The 16,110-nt window shown below is 35.4% G+C and overlaps 1 protein-coding gene across 32 annotated transcripts in view; it reads left to right on the top strand.

Annotated features, from left to right (window-relative positions):
- The window catches only part of Rims1 (regulating synaptic membrane exocytosis 1), a 454,154-nt gene that overhangs the window by 352,072 nt on the left and 85,972 nt on the right, over positions 1 to 16,110 (top strand). For 16 of the 32 annotated variants that reach the window (XM_057794810.1, XM_057794801.1, XM_057794809.1 and 13 more), the window contains one exon: positions 2,993 to 3,105. In XM_057794810.1, coding sequence (XP_057650793.1) covers positions 2,993 to 3,105 — 113 coding nt within the window. Of the gene's footprint in view, positions 1 to 1,764; positions 1,948 to 2,992; positions 3,106 to 6,660; positions 6,680 to 16,110 lie in introns of those variants that run through there. The other 16 variants (XM_057794819.1, XM_057794794.1, XM_057794818.1 and 13 more) reach the window with 2 other exon arrangements.

Here is a 16,110-nt window from a genome sequence, read left to right as displayed (position 1 = left end):
ACTTTTATGCTGATGGGACAATGAAAAGTTATTTTGTGTAAAGGAAAAAGAAAACAAGGTTTTTGTGAAAAATATTGAACATTTTGGGCTCTTTTCAGATTCTGCCAACCTCCTTCCAGCTCAAACATGGCTCTCCAAGTCACATATTTTAAAGCAGTAAAGTGTTCACCCTAAATCCATTCACGACTTCTGAAAATGTTGTTATAGCATTTTCATATTATTGGCTGAAACATAAAGTCCACCCTAATTATTCTTATCTAAAGTCACACTCAGGTTGTTCTTATGGAGTTAGACATTTCACCAAGGGATAAAGTAAGATTATCATAAAATTGTAGTGCCCAGAAGACACTCCATTGCTTATGTGGAAATTGTACAATTAAAATTTCAAAGCACAACCAATACGTATATTTTGAACAATCTGATTCTCATAGTATTGACTTATAAAGCGTAAATTAAACATTGTTTTGCTTTGGAAACATGTCATAGAAATTCTTCCCATCTCAGTTTGGTCTAGTTAAACTCATGAGCAAGTCAGTTAGAATAGGTGAACTATTTTAATGTGTAGAATGTCAGCAGATCCTTTTTTGGTTCTAAGTGGCAATGACAGGTGAGGTAGAACTCAATATCTAATAAAGCCGTAATCTGCAGCTCAAGAGGATAAAATGTACTGTTATTCCAAGTGTAAGGTGCACTTTCTTGTTCTCTGAAAACTGATATTTTCTTTTTCACTGTTCTGAAATGAAAGACATAGCTAAAAGCAAAAATCAGGCTTGTTGTAAAGAATATTTTACTCAGCAGAAGGAGTATTGAGCTAATGGGGTAAAGTCTTCATAAGTACATGTTGGGTGACCAATATGTGTTATTCTCACACTTGGAGACACTAAACACATTTCCTATGATTGCTATGAAAGAATGAGATTGTGTCAAACAATTCCTGATGCATAACAGGAATATTAATGATCATTTAATTAAAATAATACTAACATGATAAAAGGATCAAAAGCATTCATCTGTTTAATGGAGACATGCACATGTATGTATATGTTTCTATTTAATTTTCAGTATTTATTTTAGAAAATTGTTTCATAATTGTCTTGAATACCATATGAAGATAACTATTGCTATATTCACAAAGACATTTTCAGATATTGTCACATCTAAGAGAACCTGTTTTACACACACATTTACCATTTGTGCATAATTAGGTGTATAAATTAAGTACTGTTCAAGCTTTATTTTTATTTCTTAGTGTTGGATTAAGGTGAAGAAGCATGCTCTTTTAGTTTTCTATTTACCATAGACTTCTTGTACTGTAGAACTATGAACATTGTAAAAGCGTACATACGTTTAGATTTCACATTCTTATAGAATATCATGGAGATACCGCAGTATTCATCATTCTAATTTCAAACACTCATTCAATCAAGAAATCTTTATTTTTGTCCCTGTTTTCTATTCTCCAATTTTGGCACACTGGACATAGAGTTCAATAACCCCATCCCTACCCAAAGAAAAAGACTGAATTCTTTGATTCTGGAGGGTTCACGAGAATTTGATGATATTAGGGCAACTTAGGTTGGCCCTTTATAACACAGAGATGCTTGGATAACAGTGACATTTCCATCTCAATAACTGTGGGACGAGTGTTTCTCTTGTACTTTAGAACTCACTTTAAGAGTATCCAGGTTTTCCTTGGACGACTGTGTTGGAATGAAGTTAATGAAACCTGCTGACTGAAGATCTCTTTTGGCACTAATGTTTTAGGGTTCTCCCATCATGCCTTTCTAGAAGGGGATACGCAATCCCAAGAGCAGCTGATCAAGCAGTCGTTAGGGGAAAGCATCCCACTCGCTCGCGGTCGAGCGAGCGCTCTAGTGTCAGAGCCCTGTGTTCTATGCACCACCTTGCCCCTGGAGGCTCGGCGCCACCTTCTCCGCTCCTGACAAGGTTGCTATTCAGTGTCCCTCCCAGCATTCGTGTCCTGCTGCCGGGTGTTGGTGTGGTGTTGTTCCTTCCTGAGCACTCGAAGCTTATACTCATTATGACATCATTATGACACCATGGTTCCTACTCTTTTCTTGTGACCCGGTCCTCACCCACATCCTCTCGCACTGGCATCTATCTTCACTGTGCTGGCAGAGTTCTCCAGTTCCTGCCAGTTCGCTGCCATCGACAACTAAACCTGGCTGTGTTCTGTCCTTTCATCTGTCCGTGGCATATCATATATACTTTACCATGTGAAACGCTTCATGAGGAGTTTACTCACAATTAAATATGTATTTGTTTATTAGAGCATCAGAGAATTTTATAAAGTAACCTTCTATATGTGTTTATAGAGCCATATAGTGTTTAAAACATCCTCAGTTACAAAGCGAATGCCAGCAGGTAGAGGAGGTCAGCTTTATCTGGGTGGGAATGAGTATCTGCATGCCTCTCATATTCTCATTCCCAACGTTAATCCTCACATTAGGATATCCTGTAGCATGTGTCCAAGGTCATTTGAAATCCTTTTCAAGGTTCCTTGCTCATTTCTATTGAGAAAGAATGCACAACTTCTTGGTAACTAACATCTGGCTGTGCATCGAGAACTTACTATTATACATGAGTCTAAAGTGTGTGTGAGTTTAGTTGCAGCTGTCTGGCAACATGCCAGACATGTAATTCTTTACATACATGTTTATATAGTTTAAGATCCAGAGGCTGTGGTCAGTTCTGTCATGGTACTAACACACTGGATGTCTTTAAGAAAGCACGCCTCAGAGAAAGTCAATCACATTCTGCTTAATTCAAGAATCCATTCTGTAGAATGTGTACATGCCTCCTTCAGCCTCATGTACATAGCCCTTTTACGTGTGTCATGTACACTATTGGATTTGGCTTCCAATAACCCAGTTAGATGTTTTCTGCCTGTTTTAGTAGTGACTGGAAAAAGGCAAAAATGCTTTGCCAGACTGTATTGGAATTTCACGCGCCCTTTGCTGTTTACCTACAGAACGCACCGACAAGGAAGCCCTACGCGGTCTCCGCCAGCAGACACATCCTTCAGCAGTCGCCGGGGAAGACAGCTTCCACAGGTGCCAGTTCGAAGCGGCAGTATAGAACAAGGTATCCAAAAAAAGAGATCTTTGTCCAAACACCTGGAGTTGATAAACTTCTCCTCTTGCCACTCCCTTTTATGAAATGACACGGTTTTGGCCAAACACAACTCTCTAATTCTAAACATTAAGTTTCTTAGAATTTTAGCAGCACTTGGTTTCAGTGGTCCATGCCACAGAGCACTCAGCGTTTGCGAGTGAGTGAGTGAGTGAGTGAGTGAGTGAGTGAGTGAGTGAGTGAGTGAATTTAGATGAATGCTTAAGAGTGGGTGGAGTTCTGAATATTTTTGCAAAGTCATAAAACTAGGTGATATGCATTCTGAAAACCTCAGAACTGTCTGTTATTTTATGTGCTGAAAAAGGGGTTACATTATTTTTTTTAAAATTAAAGTTAAATAAAATCATTGAGTGTTCTCCATTTTAACTTCATTAGCCATATCTTGAGTTTTAAATAGTTTGGTGGTAAAAATTACTCAGAACATGTATTTATCATTTTGCTATGAGCCACATTGTCTGGGTTTCTTACATTAAATATGCATGGGTTGTTTTCCTAAAAGAATGTATGTGTTTGGGGAAGGGGAGATTTGTTCTAACAGTAGAAACCAAGATTAAAGGATATGTATTAAATGTTTGAAATATTGGACTAAAATACTATTTCTCCTGATCCGTTTCTTAGTAGGTCAATGACATTAGTATTTTCTAATGCATATATTAGCAGTGACTAAACGCATTACTTAAATTTTTTCTAGTTCAGGGCTGTGGTTCAAGAACAATGAACATAGTAAAACATCCACTGCCACTCTGTATCCCCTTGAAATAGCCTGATAGTTTGCTTCCTGAGTACTTCTCCAACACTGTTAGTTGCTGCTGGTATAAACTTGCATTTCTCCACAGATTGCATGGCTTCAGGGATCGAAGTGGCCTGTTTGACCATGCAAAATACTTGATAATAGGAACGTTAGCGTGAATAAGTGGTGTTGACTTACTAACTCAATACTGCAAAGGGTACTATAAAAGCTATACGAACAGACAGATTTGTGTCTTTAAAGTGATGCTTCTTGTGGGTACAGCATGCTTTAGTGGTCAAGGATGAGGTAAATGTATACATTTAGTCAATTAGCAAAATGCAGTCTTGATGAAAATTCTTTCCAAAATACCAGATTTCGATGGTAGAATCCACATTTCTAATAGGCGTTTTTTTTTTTCATGAAATGTTTTGAGATGATTGAGGGAAAATGATGTTATTTGAATGATACTTATACTAACAATGCTTATGTCAAAAGTTTGATTTATTTTTTAAAAAATAGATGATGGCGTTTTAAATTATTCAAGAACTCTTGTTGCACAACTGAACAAACTGTAAATTTGGATGCTTGGCTACAAATCCAGTGTTGCTGGTCAAAATGAAACTCAGCAAGTCATGTGTTTCTGAAATTCTTTGCATTTCCTCAAGTTGCAAGTAAAACACTCCATGCGGCACTATAGTAATCTTTCTGCAAGGTCAATTGGACTGCCTGTTTATTTTTAAAATTTATGTCCCATTGTTAATATCTACTCTTTATGATATTCATATTCACAGCTGTCTTTCAAAGAAAACAACCATGTGTAAGGATTGGATTGAGGTGGGAAGAATGGGAGGAGTGGGAATAACCCTGCTGGAATTACTGTGATATTAATTATGGCAAATACTTTAGTAAACACAGTTTGTCGTTGAAGATTCTGATATAGACAAGCCTGAAAATGGGACAGTCATCATGTACTATGTAATCTAAGCATTCTGAGGTGCACTTCATGACATTGGCACATGCCTAGGGGCTTGTAGTAAATGGTAGCCGTGTCTCTTGCCATCTTCTTAAGGGTGTTTTCATACTGAACAGTTCACGCGATACATTTGTCCCTAATGGGTTTCTGAAATGATTTGATCATGGGCTAGACAATACTTAATGCATTTTATTTATGATGAATTTCACTGTTCTAAAGGTGATATAAGTATGTCATTAATTTCCTTTTTGATGAATTTGTTAGACTGCTGTCTAACAAATTTCATGTGGGAATTAATATCAGCTGAAATTTATTTGTGACTGCTTAAGCTCACTTGACTTTTTTTTCTTGTTTAATCTCTTAGAAAGGGCTGACCTAATGTTTTTAAAAGTAATTCAGTTAATAAACAACTGATTGGTAAGAGCAAAGCACTTTCCATGGATTAGTTTCCTAGACAAAGATACAATATCTTGATATAATCATAAATTAATTTATTAATACATTTTCTGTATATAATTATCTATATTACTGTTTTATGGTGACTACAAAGATAATTTGATTTGATGGATATTTTAAAAATTTTTATCAGTGGTATTTATTGTATCTTATGTACTATAAACAGATTTTCCATTTGTAAAGACTGTCATTTTAAAAAATACATTTATTGAGTATTTGAAAATTATTTTAAAATTTCCCTTAAAAATTTAACTATGAACACAATATGTAAAATCTGGGTATATAAAAGTAGGCATCCAGAAAAATAGATTATTATGGTACATATTTGACATAAATACAGATTAAAATATAGTGTATACTCTATTCTTAATATGTAAAAATTGAAAGTAGAGAGTTCCTTGAAATTTTTTGATTACATGACAGTATTGAATGTAATATAGTACCATTTTACGTAGTGTAAGGATGAGGGCAGCTGTGAGTGATGGTTTAAACATGTGATTTTTCTGAACAGGTCAGGTAGTTCTGCTTCATTGAGGCCTCTTAATGAAGCATGTAAAGATCAGTCATGAAGTCAAAGGCAAGCCTGTGGGTCTGTGTAGACATCACATGTACTGCTAACACATGACACCATCCTGACACCTCCCTTCCCATGGGACAGCCGGTTGTTTTTCAGTAAATGATAGAACAGCAAAGAGGGAAGTCTAGTTTTATGAAATATCTAATATATGAAATCTGTAAAAATTGTTAGTAATTTTGTCTTGAGGTATTTACTATAAATTTGAGGACAAAAGAAAAGATACATATATATATATGTATGTATATATGTATATATTTCACACAGAAATGCTACCGAAGTGTTTCCATGCCATAGGTTATATACTTTCTACTCAATAGAGGAAAAGGGATTGATCACATGGAATTTCAAATCCTAGGAAATGACAATTATACAATTAAAGTTTCTATGTACATTAAGTACGCTTTCAATCATGTGAGACAGTGGTGGGTTTAAATGTTTTAGTAAAATTGTTGCCAAACTCTACAGTTCTTAAAAGTCAAGAAAATGTATTGTAGCATATGCATTTGGAATATCAAGCAAGTTATTTTCCCGATATTTTTGTTTTGTTTAAATCTTTGAATTGCTGTTTTCATTTTTGAATTAATTTCAATGCCATATGTAAAACTTCCCCATGGTTTATCATGCAGTTTACCATGTCACCTTATGTGTTATGCATTTTAGTATTCATGCCATTTTCTTAATTCACATTTCCATGTCTAACTATAAATTTGCTGATTTCTTTCTTTTGTTTCCATCATTATGTGCATTTAATTCATTGAAGAACAAGAAAAATATAACTCTTCTACTAAAGGTAAATATTGATGTAACTTTTAATCATTCATACTGTATCTTTTATGATATGTAAGAGTTATGCAACCATTAGTATAATGATCAAAATAATTTGATAGTTATTTCTCTGGAGGGATTGTGTCACTTGTCAGTTCGTTCATAGTCACAATGTATAGATCAAGAAGGAAAACATTTTAAAACTAAAAATAGTTTGATGTAAAATTCATTTATCTACGTTGATAACTAAAACATTTCTATAAATTAGCAATGTATATCTTACATGCTAATTTTTATTTTATTATAGGAATTGGTGACATATTCTTTATTTTTTGCTGAGTTTCCTTGGGTTGATTCTATTTTCTTGCTCTCGCAGATAAAGGATTTGGTTCTGATTCCCCATTATCCTCTCTGGCTAACATCTACTGTGCAGAATGGAAAGACCCTACACTTTGTTGTCTTGATAGCATGAGCTTCATGACCTTTCTAAACTTCACTGTGCTCATGCATGTTTAGAGCAGCAACCCATAGTAGTGGTGTAGCTTTCAAGACTGATTCATTAATCATCCTGTCTACCTGAGAGACATAGGAAGCAGAATTCATCCAGCCCATTCTCATGGGATGTCTCTGACCTTTACTATGACTTTTTAATCAAAAATTATTTTTGATCTTTTCACTTAAATTTCAACTGAGTTTCTGGCTTCCACCTTTTATACTCCCACATCAATTATTTTTCAGAATTATACCTGGCCTGTTTATTAAATTTTGAATATAAGTTTATAAATCATAATAATAGTCTCTTAATAATACTTTAACCATGTTATGTTGATAGGTGTATTTATCAGATATTTAAAAGCAGCTTGAATTGATTTGTTTATTTTAGTAACTCTCAGAGCTAGTCCTTTTAACATCTCTATCCCTAGTCAAGATCTCTGTTCTTGGCATTGGAAAGAAGTCTCAATGGTTCAGACTACTTCTTGGTCTTGAAAAGGGCCTGAGTTCACTTCCCAGCACTGATATCAAGCAGCTCAAAATCTCTTATAAGTATAGTTTCGGGGGCATAGTTCTCTCACCTGAACTCTTTGTGTAAATGCACACACACATAGACACACATAAATCTTAATATTCCTAGCATTTGTTGTGAACCTCAGTATGGGAGATTATATTCAATTCTCTTTAGTCTGAAATTACACTGAATGGAATTATATGTCAGACACATAAAGTGCACGTCTCAGCAAATACTGTTTGACATACTAGGAGCAAATAGTAACTAAAGGAAAAGGCTCTTCAATGAAATGAGTAAGCTGTTGCCATAGGTTTTAATAAGCTCATGACTATCTTGTATTCCTAACGTAGGTATCAGAAACAACCTTTTATTCAATAGTACAAAAATAATCAGTGTGTTTTTTCTTAGATTCAGAAGAATATTACTTGATTTGGAAGGTTAAAAGTGTGGTAGACTTTTTTGAATGTTTCTTTAAATCTTTTATTTGTTTTGTTAAGATTTATTTTGATCATTTTTAGTTATGTATGGTGTTCACTTAGGTGCAGGTATCCTTGGACGTAGCAGATTCCTCAGGAGCTGGAGTTGTGAGCTCAAATGGTTGTGAACCAACTGCCACAGGTGCTGGGAACTGAACATGGGTCCTTTGAAATAACAGCAAGTGCTCTTAACCACTGAGCCATGTCTCCAGCTCCAAAGCATTTGGATTTTATATTGGATATGACTCTCATTCATTTTCCTAAAGATACAGACCAACAATTACTTAGAAGAACATTTAATTGGATGTCTTGTGTACATTCTTATCAACCAAAAGCCAGGTTGGCTACTAGAAAATCTCCGTGTAATACAAAAGAAAGTTTGTATGCAGAATCCACATTTAAATCACATCAAATATTAAAGTTTTCATAGGTGGGTGTTACACTCATCCAAGTCTTTGAGGCAGGATGTAGATACGCTTCACAAAACAGCCATGGAACTGGAATCAACACAGGACACAAATACGAAAGTTCACCCAGCAAGACTCAGTAGCCAGGATGATGTGTTTTTCTTCTAGGGTTCGAACCAGTATAACCACTAATAGTCATCCTCACAGCTTAGAAGGAATTAAAGCAAGTTCAGAATTTTTTCCAGTCATGTTAGAAGCTGAAAATGAAAGACATATTTAATGTACAAAGAAGTCTCATAGCTGTGAGCTGCAGAGCTCTTCTATAATCTATGATAAGGAATTTATGTAGTTTGAATGATTGCTCCCTGAGAAAATGAGGCGCAAGAGTACTGACTGATCATAGAGACCAATAAGCTCATCAATTTGCCCTTATTTTGATGACTGTATATACAATTATCTCACAACTAAGGACTCCAATTTTCCAAGGATTATGCAACACTGTGAGTGATAAAATTGCAACAGATTTTGGAAAAACAGTTGGCCACTCTTCCTATAGAGGAATAGCCTGGTTGTGTTCCACAGCACAATTCATGATAAACAAAATTCATTATTCACTATGTTGTATTTATCACATAACTAAGGGTGTTGTCCATTATCTCATATTTTCATAACAACCCAAAATCAAAATTTGAGTATTAATGTCCTTTATTTTCTGAAACATCTAAGTTCAAGAGATTGGAAACCTGACCCCCTTGTCAGTCACTCACTTGGTAAGTGGTAGGCCCTCTTCTAAGGACCCTATTCAAAACTCCTTTGTGGTACAGGAACTCAACGCCCTGTTTTTTATTGATGCCTACTGTGCATACAGAGTAGCATACAGGGTCCTTATACTGTATAGAAACAGAGCCTTAAGGCTTCAGTTGGACTGCCTCAGGTGCTGTAAGGCAGACCTAGATTTTTATCTTGTAGTCTGTGTTCTGTCCTCTTTGCCCTCAGCATGCAGCAGAGGCTTTCATGACATAGTGATCTTGGAGAGGGCTGCTTAGTTTTTATATAGCCACCTGCTGATGCAGCTGTGGGCCACCGCAGCTAAATCTATACCTGGTGTCTCGTTTAATCGCCCATGCAACGACAACAACAACAAAAAACCAGGTTCTTTCTATGTGACCGAGGCTTTACAATCTGGGGTTGAAAATCCAGGTGACAAATGACAAAGAAATGTTCATACAGCTTATTTACCTTTGCCTCTTTCTATGCTGAAAGCTGAGCGATGATAGCATTTTAGGTTTCACAGACTGCTTTTAGGCCTATTTTTTAATCATTCATTCTAAAAATAAGCCACTTTTTCCCTCTCTGCTACATTTCCTGGACAGTTTTAAAGAGCCCATGAATGTAGTTTGGGGGCATCGAAATAATGATATAAGAAGATCAAAAGTGAACCAGAAATTAAATGACTTCAAGGTGAGAAAAATGTTATTGTCATGATACATTTCTCTTTTCTATGCCTTTAGATATTTCTTAACTGCATTATCTCTGGCTCCTGGGAACAATTTTGGATCATAAAAGAGCACATTACGTTATGTTTTCTACAAATATGCTGCCCTCAATTATAAAACATGTGTAATTTATGCACCTGGATAATGAAAGACATTTAGAGTCCAAGGAATTAAATTCTTTCAAAGGAACAAAAAGCAAATGGCATTTTGTTGCTTTTTGTTTTCTACCCGACTAATGGAATGTATAATAATTATTGTAACAAGATTGTAAGAGCTGATTAAGGCCTGCCTCTAGTCAACTGCTCTTTTTTATCTAACTTTTAAAATAAATGCCATAGCTTATTGCCTGTTCTCTTTCCTCCTAAATGATGACAGAAGGAGTGTGAGTGTTAAGTTGTACAAAGTAAAATTTATGCAAGTATGGCATTAATATTAAATGGACTGAATTGATATAAAAGCGAAAGCTGAAAATTTTCTTACTTTCTGTTGCATCAATTATAATATAGTTCATTAATCATTTACCATCCTAGTAAGCTAGAGTGGTAAAATGGAAAGAAGTATGCCTGAAGTTCCATGTTTACCAATTTGTAATTTTAAAATTCCACATTTTCTTAATTGTCTTTAAATAGTAGCCAAAGATTGTAATTATTTTTTCACAAATTATTATTTAATAGATAGCATAAGACACCAGATCAGTCATTTCCTGTTCTTGTAGGTTAAGATTTATGATACGTAGTATTGAGATAAAACTCTATGGTAGTGTGATTGCTCAGTGCATATGAAACTCTAGGAGAGCAACAAAGAGCTGTGGGAGGGGCAAAGACAAGCCAATGGAAAGAGAGAGAATGTATTTTTGAAGGTTCATGTTCCTTAATATTCTGGGCTGAATCATTCTGGTGCAGAATTTTTGCTTGAATATATATATAGCTCATAGATAACGATTTGAACTTTCTGTATTTAAAGTGTGTTTAGTTGATTATTGCTTATATATTATCATAGCATCCCAGAGAGTCACACAACATAATCGAGAGGATGTGGTTTTGACCTCCCATTCTTTTCAGTTGAGTGCATTTACTAGCAAAGATATTATGATAGGCATTAAAGCTTCTAGATATTTCACACATAACGGTCCTTGCAAGCTATACCTAAATGATCAAAGACTTTGTTCACCCATTCCACCTGAGATTTGTAAAGGAAGTGAAGAGTAAAATAAAATTAGGCAGGTGTCCAATCATGGATGGTCTCTGCCTAGTTTATGTCCTTCAAATAGGGTGAAAGTTGTAAAGAGACTGTGCCAAGGAGATGAGTTTATCAAAGTTAGATCACATCAAGTCTGCCAATATAGAGTCTAGTTTATATTAGTGTTGTTAGAACAATGAGTAGGATGACTAAATATTAGAGGGCATTTTTGATAAAATAAATGTTCTCCAAAGACTGGTTCCCCCTACATTTCAGAGGGCTAATTCCCCTGGCAGGCCTTGGCCAAAGTATCAAGCGTGCCTGTTAAGGAAGAGTACTGTTCTAAAACCTCATTTCTTCCTGGCAGCTGTTTGACCTTGAGCAGAGCAGAGAAGCTTGATAAATGATTCTTCCATCAGCAGCTGGCCCTGTCTGTTGAGGACAGGTGGTTTGGTGTGCTGGAGTTGCAGGTTTTCACCTGGGATTGGCTATCTGGAGCTCTGTGGGCAATCTGTTGGAAATAAGCATACTAAAACAAAATGTGAGGCCATGGGACTGCGGTGAGATTGGAGTAATTGTTTGTGTAAATAGTCTTTTTCTTGCCCATGCCACTGTTCCATTTCAATTATCTAGACCAAAGAGATTTTAATTTTCCTAAAGCCAGTGTGGGATGTTCACACTGTTATTTCGCTTGTCACTGGTTTTGATTCTCATGCTAGATAATCACAAACTTTTACTGTCTCCATTAATGCTAGTTAGTATCTAAGAGCATTGGCAAGTCGGTTTCTTATTAAACCAACCTGGGTGACATAGCTTTGCAGTGGACAAGAGGATTATTCCATAGCAGTCCAAGGACAACTAAAAACATTGCTGGACTTGCAAACAGGAATGTATTTTATCTAAGGCAAGTCATTAGGATTTGGGAACTCAATACAGAGTGGAAAAAACTTTATGGATTTTATTTTTATGTATAATGGATATGACAGTGACGATGTAGAAGTTAAGGTAAAGATCTATCAACTCAGTAGCTTGTGTAAGGTTGGTCATCAAGGGAAGACACTATCTCTTTATTTTAAAACACGACAGAGATAATAATGTAGCGTTCAGCGCATTTTTCTCATAACACCTACACTCTGGGTAAGTTGGTGAATTAAAATATACTGGAAAGAATGTAATACAATCAAAGAATGAGTCATTATAATTTTTGTATTACAAGTGTGAAAATAATATTGCAAGAGAGGTTTTCTGAGGACTCTCTTCTCTTTACAAATAGAAACTCCAAATGGATGCATTTTAGGAACTGCTGAGCTGATGAAGAACAATGAGTCAGCTTGAGATTTAGTCAGTCCTCCCGTCCTTTCTTAACTCTCTTACTGTATTGCTTAGAAGCAATGAAGAATACTTAAAAGACTTAAAACACTTAGCGTTCTTAAAAATTCAAGTGCTGCATTTTAAATCATCAAATACCAGCCACTTTACCTGATAGACTATTTTGAGATAAAGTTTATGTTTAAAATGTCTTTGTATTCAGACTTTGTATCATTTTTCCCTACTGAAGTCCAATTAGCAGGATCTTCTGTCTTATGTTGCTGTTTGTCTCTTTCTTACTTCTTAAAATACAGTGCTTGAGAAAATGAATTCATTACACTGTTGTCGATACCTGAGTTACTGTAGGTGTCAACAGTTAAGTTACATTATATCTGACAACTTTCCGGTATGTCATTTACCAGCCATACTGAAACTATGTTGCCATGCAAGGAGGAAGCAGGGATTTCAATTCTTTCAACTGTGAAATATGGTAGCACATCAAAGTGAACTCAGTTATCCTGTGAGAGGTTATTGTGTTTCAGGATTGACTCATATGAACTGGTGTTTGCAAAATGAATGTTGAAAATCTTTTCAATACCAAAAAAGTTAATGTAGAAAATCTTTTCAATACCAAGAAAGCTAATATTAGAAATTTAGTGTAGAAATTCACTTTGTCCATTTAAAATTAAAATTGTATTTTACCTTCGCCTATGTTTATGCCTTCACTACATGCATGCAGTGTCCACAGAGGTCAGAAGAGGGCGCCAGGGGCCATGAACCGGAGTTACAGATGGCCAGCAATTGAATGAGGATTCTCTAAAGAGCACCCAGAGCTGTTAATCTCTGAGCCATCTCTCCAGGCTCAAATATCAGAATATAAGCTTGTGTTAAATTTAGCTTTATAGAGTTTGAAATTGGTACAGATTCATTTTTACATAAATGTAAATTCCTGAAAACTTTAACTTGGATTGCTAATAAATCACACATTACTGTAATATCAAAAATATTTCAAAAATACCATCTTTGGAAACAACATATAAAAATTACAGTACTCAACAAATATTAAGAATTGTTTATCTTTTTCAATAGTACTTTTATGAAATAAATTTTTAAAATGGAGAACTGGACAGTTGGGTCAGCATTTAATGGTGCTGGTGGCTCTTGCAAAAGAATTCACTTTGGTTTCCAGTTCATAACTGTCTATATTCCAGCTCACAACTTCAACTCCAGGGGATTCAGTGTTCTCTTCTGGCCTCTCTGGACACCTGAACATATGTGCGTGTACAAACACACACTCACACATAACTACACTTAAATAAAAATAAAATTATACTTAAAATTTTTATCCTTGGTTTTTAAAGTAATATGAGAGGCAGATCTATTTAAATATATAAAGGTATAAGCAGAAATTCATAAGTAGTTTTAGCTTATGTGTAGATCCACAAAAGCCCACCACCCTTCAATCATGCATCATTATCAAACTGTGAATGAGGTGAAATCATTTGCACATTTTCAGTGGGTTAAGAAATGTGGGTCCTGGAGATGGTTCAGTATATAAGGAAACAAACTCACACCCTAACCTGAGTTAAATCCCCAGCACCCCTATGCTGTCAATTGTCCACTGTCATTTATTCCTAGGCCTTTGTACACGTGCGTGTGCACACACACACACACACACACACGAGAAAGAGAGAGAGAGAGAGAGAGAGAGAGAGAGAGAGAGAGAGAGAGAGAGAGAGAGAGAGAGAGAGAGGGGGGGTGTATATATAAACAAATCTTAGCAAAGTACATAATATGAAGAGGAATGTCTTTTAACCCAAGATTTTATTTTTAGTTCCCTAGAATATTTTCCATTAGACAATTATGCTTAGTACTTTGTGAGTTACAGTTACTAATCTTACCCTATGTGCTTCGATTGGAATTCTTTTTGTTGAGTTTTAGAAGAAGAGAAGTCCTACGGGTGGCTCCTAAAAGGAAATTCTGCTCCTGTCCATTCTTGACTGTACTTTTTAGAAGGATAGGTTTGAAAAGTCTGAATTTGCACAGAACAAGGTGAAAAGCCTGAATTTGCACAGAACAAGGAGCAAGACATTAGTGTTAAGGAAAAAAAAGGATCTTTTTACTTACAGTTCTGCACATTAACATGTGCTTGTGTTGAGCTGCAGTTTATCCAGCATAAGCAACAGCAATGAGGCTATAGTTTCTGGGACAGATGTCAGCCTCTCAACTCCTCAGGAAAACAATTTATAATAAAACTGCAATGTTAACTACAGTAGGTGAATTATTTAATGTGCTGTAACAAACTTTAGTTAACTATCTACAATTATAATTAGTCTATGGTATACAAGCTAAATTGTTAATAAAACTAAATAATACTGTTATTGTCAGAATTATTTGATTTTAATATATCGCAGGGATGAAAGCTAATACCTCTGAAGACCTTAACTTTTTAAAATCTTTCTGTAACTAAATGACAGTTTGCCTTTTAATCCTTGTGTTAGTTTGAATTGCTACGAACCATGACAATGACTTAATATATAAAATTAATGCATGGGTCTCATTTGGTTCTGTTAAGTGTTTTATTTCACATTTAAATTTTGCTGTTCGAGTTAAAATTGGTAAAAAAAAAAAGTAGAGCCCTTTAAATGATAAGGAATAATTGTTCTTTTCTAAATAAAATATTGGAAATTTTGATATGTGACTAATTGGGATATTATTCCAAGGACAGAGTTTGCTTGTGATTATTTCTCTTGTTCTTCCTATTAAAAACAGATATTACTGGACTTATATTTTAGGATTGAAGTTTTAGAGATTTAGCTTTTCATATCTATAATCCATACAGAATGTCATTTTATTTCACAGTGTGCATTTTAATGAGAAATAAAAGCATGTAGAAAAGTTAAATAGCGATTCACACCAAGGGTGTGGTTGTAAAGTAGCCTTTCAATGGCATGTGATAACTCGTACAAACAACTGCTTCATAATATAAGATTAATCATAGTGATATCAAAAGAGGACACAAAAAGGAGTCTGAGCAACATGATGAGATTATACAACCTTCTGATTGCTCAAGTAAATGTTCAGGCTTGCTTGAATGTGCCTTCTGTTTGGAATCTGAGCTCAAGCAATGGAGATGGCAGAACAGTTGTATTTGCTGGAAAGTGAAGTGAGTCTACTAGTGATCTTGGGTTTAATACTAATTTGGAGATTGCTTTTGTCCTGGGGATATGTAAAAGCTGCTTTGTTAACCTTTCCTGTGAATAAGTGCAGTATGCTGAGAAGTTTTGTCAAGTAGGAATAAAGTCCCTGAAAACTGGACAGTCAGATCACTTATTACTGGTACGTTAGTAGGGAATAGCTTTGAGTTTTGCAAAGTGAATATTAGAATGCAGATGCCATAAGGTAATGTAACCCTACTTAGAGAAAGGGGGTGGAATGGTGAGGTTCACCCACTATGACTCTTTCTAGGTGTTCTGGGAAGGAACATTAAGAACCGCACAGTACTAAATGCACATATCACAAAGTTTTGGTCTAGCAAGTGTCATAATGCTTCTTTAAACGTTACTGTGAGTAGGATGTTAAAC

Source organism: Chionomys nivalis, chromosome 19, assembly GCF_950005125.1.
Source record: "Chionomys nivalis chromosome 19, mChiNiv1.1, whole genome shotgun sequence".
Classification (NCBI taxonomy): Eukaryota; Metazoa; Chordata; class Mammalia; order Rodentia; family Cricetidae; genus Chionomys; species Chionomys nivalis.
The sequence above is the reverse complement of the archived record's forward strand: the minus strand, read 5'-3'. Positions and strand labels throughout refer to the sequence as shown.